The sequence below is a fragment of the Phocoena sinus genome, chromosome 1, assembly GCF_008692025.1.
Source record: "Phocoena sinus isolate mPhoSin1 chromosome 1, mPhoSin1.pri, whole genome shotgun sequence".
NCBI lineage: Eukaryota > Metazoa > Chordata > Mammalia > Artiodactyla > Phocoenidae > Phocoena > Phocoena sinus.
In genome coordinates this window covers 10,279,098-10,285,097 of record NC_045763.1, presented here as the reverse complement: position 1 = coordinate 10,285,097, position 6,000 = coordinate 10,279,098, and the positions used below count along the sequence as shown (strand labels likewise).

The 6,000-nt window shown below is 41.8% G+C and overlaps 1 protein-coding gene across 2 annotated transcripts in view; it reads right to left on the bottom strand.

The window, feature by feature from the left end:
• Positions 1-495: 495 nt before the first annotated feature.
• Positions 496-6,000, bottom strand: part of PDPN (podoplanin) — a 28,032-nt gene continuing 22,527 nt past the window's right edge. The window contains exons 4-6 of one of the 2 annotated variants that reach the window (XM_032607031.1): positions 3,437-3,472; positions 2,777-2,888; positions 496-2,205 (exon numbers count right to left, since the gene is read on the bottom strand). In XM_032607031.1, the coding sequence (XP_032462922.1) occupies positions 2,199-2,205; positions 2,777-2,888; positions 3,437-3,472 (155 nt within the window). In that variant the 3' untranslated portion in view covers positions 496-2,198. The remainder of the gene's footprint in view (positions 2,206-2,776; positions 2,889-3,436; positions 3,473-6,000) is intronic. The other variant, XM_032607040.1, reaches the window with a different exon arrangement.

Sequence of the window (6,000 nt, the reverse complement as noted above, 5' to 3'; positions counted from 1 at the left end):
GTGGGTTTTTTGGGGTTTTTTTTGTGGTACGCAGGCCTCTCACTGTTGCGGCCTCTCCTGTTGCGGAGCACAGGCTCCGGACGCGCAGGCTCAGCGGCCATGGCTCACGGGCCCAGCCGCTCCGCGGCATGTGGGATCTTCCCGGACTGGGACACGAGCCCGTGTCCCCTGCATCGGCAGGTGGACTCTCAACCACTGAGCCACCAGGGAAGCCCTGTGTTAACCCTTTGTGACCAGAGAGAACAAAAGTAGTGCCAAGGTGCCACTTCTCCTCCGATTCCTCCACTTGACCTTAACCTCCCCACTTCGGCGGAGCTCTGGGTGAAATGTATAGTTACATTTCTTTCCCATGGATGTACTTCCTATACCCATTTATAATTCACTCCCAATCTAGCCAAGAGGCGAATGTTTATATAACATGTAATTTTATATGGAGATGTTCTCAGGGGTGATCCAGACTTGATCAAGATTCCCAGTCAAAGGTCTGACTCATCGTTATACGCAATCATCTGTTTTATTTCAAAACATGTCTACACTGCATTGAGCACCAACACAGATGTGACCAGGAAACCCACAGTCCCGTCCCAGCAGGTGATGGGTCCAGTGTGTGACTTGGGGTTGACTATTATCTTTCACAGTGAGAGAAAAAAAGAGAGGATAGGAAAGATGAAACGAACATTATTCCCAACTCCTGTTCAGGAATCTGAGCGATGATACAGGGGATATTTAAGAGATTTCGTAAAGTTCTTCCAAAGACCCTTCTCCCCATCAGTTGATGTTCAAATATGGAACCTGGGCTGGTGGACCAGCTGGACTTGAGCGACACTAGAGCACACTGTTTAAAATTACATCCACACATTCCTGCAAAAGGCAGAGGAACAGGCCATGCCAAAGTAGACTGATAGTTTTACTTTTTCCTGTTTTATGAACCCGTACAAGTTTAGAGGCTATCAGAACTGTGCAACCACACTGTGATACAGCGTCTGCTCAGTACAAACATTTTTTGTGCAGGAGAAAGAATTCAGTTCACCTATAGGGAGAAATGTCCTGAGTTGGATGGTGCCAAGACAGAACTGTCCATTGTGACCCCACAGAAGTATGTGGGATCTCAGGAAGACCAGAAATATCTTTCATTCTCTAAATCCAGCTGCTTTGTAAAAATCAGTATTCCCGTATCTTTCTTCCGAGGCAGAAAGTAAACGTTAGGAAACCGGCAGGTTCTCTTTCTCAAAGGCACACACAGGGTTTGGGGATCACTGTGGTTCTTGGTTCCTGGAACACCTGAGCCTCTGGCACTATTGGGCCTTCAGCAGCCTCCTCGGCATCCAGGGCTGAGATCCTCATATTCCAGAGCGAAGTAGCCAATCTGGAGGACTTGTGTCATGGGGAAGAGAGAAGGTCACCCCTTTAGCTCTGGATCCCCATCATCTGAGGGAGGTGGAAGGGGGCAGGTAGAAGCAAACCTTTGCTTCATACAGTCATCATTGGGGCAGGCAGCCGAGCACACTGAGACCCTGTCGGTGCCCTTGTTGTGAGACACAAAATGCCTTCCCCAAAGTACAGACTTCTGTGTATGATCTAAAAGACGCCTTTGAAATGATTTACCCAGACCAGTGAAAGGCGGTTGCTCATTACATATGCAAGTTTAGATTTTCTACTTGATTATTCACCCCAAATCAGGCTTTAAAAACAGACCCAATTAGACTGGAATGTATACATTTCAACAGATCAGAAACTGCAAAATGCTTATGCCACTTACTGACATAGCTTTACACCCAAGGACGCCGTTGGTATAAATATTTCCAAATTCCTTTGCGTTTTAACAACAAGAGAGAACAATCAGAACAAAGACATGATTTCAGTTTCTAACATCGATTGAATTATATTGTCTACCTTAGTTACACATCAGATGACATAGCTTTGCTCCGTTTTCTATGCATTTTAAATCATCTTATACAAAACTTATATTAAAACAATTTTTTTTTCAAAAGACAAATGCTTAGAGAAGCAAGTCTTATGAATACTTGAATACTCTTTCCTTCCATTACTTTTGGCAAGTGGAGGAATCACCGTGGATTTTGAGTGGAGTGGTGAAGCATTTCCACAGGTCATCTCCTCCACACGGTCAGGCATGAGGGGGAAGTCGGAAACTCTCTTTTTAAAAACATATTGGCAGGAGGGCACAATTCTTAAGCTCTTTAGGGCCTGTGGAAACAAAGAGAAACGTGGCGGTCACTCCTTTTACTGGCACTGTGACTGGTAATCCCGTAAGTCATTGTTCCTATTGTCCTTTGTCTACGTCTTCCAGTTCTGGATTATGGGGCTCTTCTCTCCCTGCTCATCCCTCCTCCAGGCCTGGTCCTCACACCCAGGGTCAGATTCCTGGGCATTTCCAGACACATAACTCTGCAACTGTGTTGCTAATTGTATCCCTTGACCCCCCAGTTGTATAGCATTTATCCTTCCCCACCCAATCATATATTATCTTCCCAACAGATGGGTTTTCGTTCAAGTTCACTTAGTTGGAAAATTAAGACAAGAGGTCAAGTCTGGTGAGATCTCAATGGAAGTCAACTAAAGAGCCATCTCTGGCACTTTCCTGGAAATTTATAAGGCCCCAAGTAGACACAGGTTCTTCTGAGGAAGCTTCAGATGTAGTGCTTACGGAGGCTGGTGCCTTCTGAACACGACCTTTATTTGGGGGTTTCTATTAGTTCAAAGGTTGGAAATGGTTGCCCTCATTTACCTATCACACGGGCCTAAGATATTTACTTACGAGTACCTTCCTGACATTTTTCGAACAAACACAGTGATGATTCCACCAATGAATCCAATGGCTAGTAAGACCCCGACTATGATTCCAGTCAGGGTCATTGTTGACAAGCCACCTGATTGAGAAGAAAAAAAAAAGCATAAGCCCCAGATAAACAATACACCAGCAATTAACAATGCCACTGGCCCACTGTAGATAACAAATGATGTTCTATGTTGTTTCTCCTGTATTCAGTGGGAGTTGACTTAGGAAGGGAGAAATGTTGGGTTATTCTAATCTCATATTATGAACGGAAAGTTTTCTGGGTCTCAAGATCTCTCAAGCACACCACTCCTACTAGGTGGCTTCACTGTTAATTACTGGGTAGCGTTTGTGTACACACAGCTACTAAATTAGCCCCTATTTTCATTCTTAGGAATGATAAATTGTGATATGACACTATTTTCCATAGCTGTCATTAAGTGAATAGACACATTTGCAGTTTGCTCATTTTCAAATACGGGCTTTTCTCTCTTAAAGGAGGTTTGAAACCTATTCTCAGAAGGCTTGTATTCTGCTCCCATTGACTACAATCCAGGAAAGAATGTAATTCATCACAAAGATTAAGTTCAAAGAGACCTTTTTTAAAACATAAGAATATTTTGGTACCAAAATCTAACCCACCTTTCTCAACTGTTGGTTTTTCTCCATCTGTTTTCCCTATAAAGAGAGAGACGTAATGATATAGAATTATTAGGATTTAGTAACTATAATTTAACAATTGGCAGAAGATGAATTTACCCTAAATGCAAGGTAACAAAACACAAGCAAAGAGGATAATTTCTTAAGTAAATTGGATCAGGGGAGTTTTAAGCAAGCTCTGACATGATCTTGTTTCAAAACTATTATTATTGAATTTATGAATGCTTCTTCACACCTATGGGTCTGTAGTTCTTTTGTGGAGGTTACTTTTTTTCTCACCCACTGTAGAGAACAGTGTCAAGGAAACGGACCCACAGAGATCTTAAATAAATAGTCAAAGACTTCAGAAGTTAGGGTAACAAAAGAATCTAAGCCCCTTGATTCTCGGGCAATGTCAAGACCATATGGAAAACTCACCCATTGTGATGAGGTCTATTTTGAAGAAACATCATTCTGTGAGCAAAATGTTTTGGAAGTTGTGGTCAAGACTGTGATTTGCCTCGTGATATCAATTTCCTAGCAAGATCCAGATCTTACAGGGCCCATGATTTTAATGAGAACATACCCTTTGTATTTATGGCACTATTATTGTAGGATTTCTATCTGCAGCTAAACTAAATCCAATAGTTACAATGTGAATATTCTCATTTACCCAGGATGTGAAGTTGTTTAATTATGCATACCTTCCTGCAAGTAATAAAACTGTGAGTTTCTTTCAGGTAATTTTACACAATTTCTATTAAAAAATAAAGGCCTTTTGTTTTGTTTCTCCCATCAACTTCTTTGTATACTGAGTCCTTCACTCCTCTGGGTGGTAGGTGTTTATGAAGAAGTCAAGAGGCCTTGATATAATGAGACAACGGAGAGAAGTGATGCAATCAGGCCCTTCCCTAGAAACTTAGTTCACAATTGGCAAAATACCACAGATATCCAAAAGCTTTCCGAATCAAAGGTGACACCAGCCAACCATCAGCTATACGATGCTTTCTTTTTCTAACGGTTGAGTTGGAAAGAAGTCATCCACTCTGCACCAAATCCATCTTCAAAAAGAAGACATCTTTTCAAGATGGCCCCAGGGTATGGGTCCTTGAACCCAGCTCTCCCTGCATGAGCTGGACTCACAGCTCTACAGCATTTACGTGGAGCTCCAGCTGATCGCGCCAACCCAGTTGGGAGACTGGGAGATGGCTGGTTTTGAAGCCTGCCCAGGACAAAGGTGTCATCAAATCAACTCCCTAAATGTTATACCTGGCTGCCAACTACCAGTAGAGACAGGTCATGTCTTTTGCTTATCGTGTCTTAACATGGTGGCTGCATACTGGGCTCATAACATAACATTATCACCATCAATGACATCATTTGTCAGGAAATACATTACCGAAAATAAAGTTTGCGGAAGATTCATTACTAAATTAGAGTTTACTGGTCTTGTACTCCCTAGCTCCCTCCCAGTTATACTGACTGTGATCATGCAAGTGTGTCATACATATGAACATCGTCAAACTTGGGCGTTTCATGGGAAAGACATCTGCTGCCCTAATAAAATGACCTCTTAAAAAACCAATTGTTTATAATTGCATTGTAACTCACATGTGAAAATTTCTTGGAACACTGATGCACGAAGTGGGAATGTGCCATAATCACAGTTTTTGTGAAAGGGTTGGGTAGGGGACAGGACAAGAGAGTAACCATGAGTATTTTCCAGTTAATCGAGAATTTTTATTTTTAAGGAATAGGAGAAATCTCCTGGTATGCTATAAAAACTAGTCAACTTGTAATGCTCCATTTTCTGCTGCTCATTAGCTGTGAACTCTTGTTACAAATGATCGACGCTTCTCCAAAATTTTGAAATGCTTTCCAATGACCAATTATCAATATATTGACGATTCTTTCCTTGCTTAGCCCTATTTGGTTCTCTCTGGTGTTTAATGTTCACCATTTCTTTAGCATCTTGGAGTAACCGTAGGCTTTATTTTCAAAGCATGTTACAAAACTTTTTTTATCTTTGTGGTAAAATACACAACATAAACTTTACTGTCTTCACCATTTCTCAGTGTACTGACACTGTACCGATTCCCCACTCCCTCCTCCCCCACAGCCCTGGCAACAACCATTCTACTTTCTGTCTCTATGATTTTGACTACTCTATGTATCTCATCTAAGTGGAATCGCACAGCGTTTGTCTTTTGGTGACTGGCTTATTCCATTTAGCCCTCAAGGTTCATCCATGTTGTAGCATGTGTGAGAATTTTCTTCCTTTAAGAGGCTGAATAATACTCCATTGTATGTATATGACACATTTTTTGTTTATCCAGTCATCTGTCCATGGATGATGGGGTTGCTTCCATGTTTTAGCTACTGTGTCTACTGCTGCTGTGAACATGGGTGTACAAATATAACGCATTCAAAAAATCTTCAGAAGTGCTACAGAGTTTTTAAAACCAGATTGGCGATTGGGTCTGGAAATGCATATTAAACAGTTAAGGAATAACTTTCTAGGTGTTCAGCTGTGCAACTGGTTTCAGGAACCACGGCTTTAGGGAAGG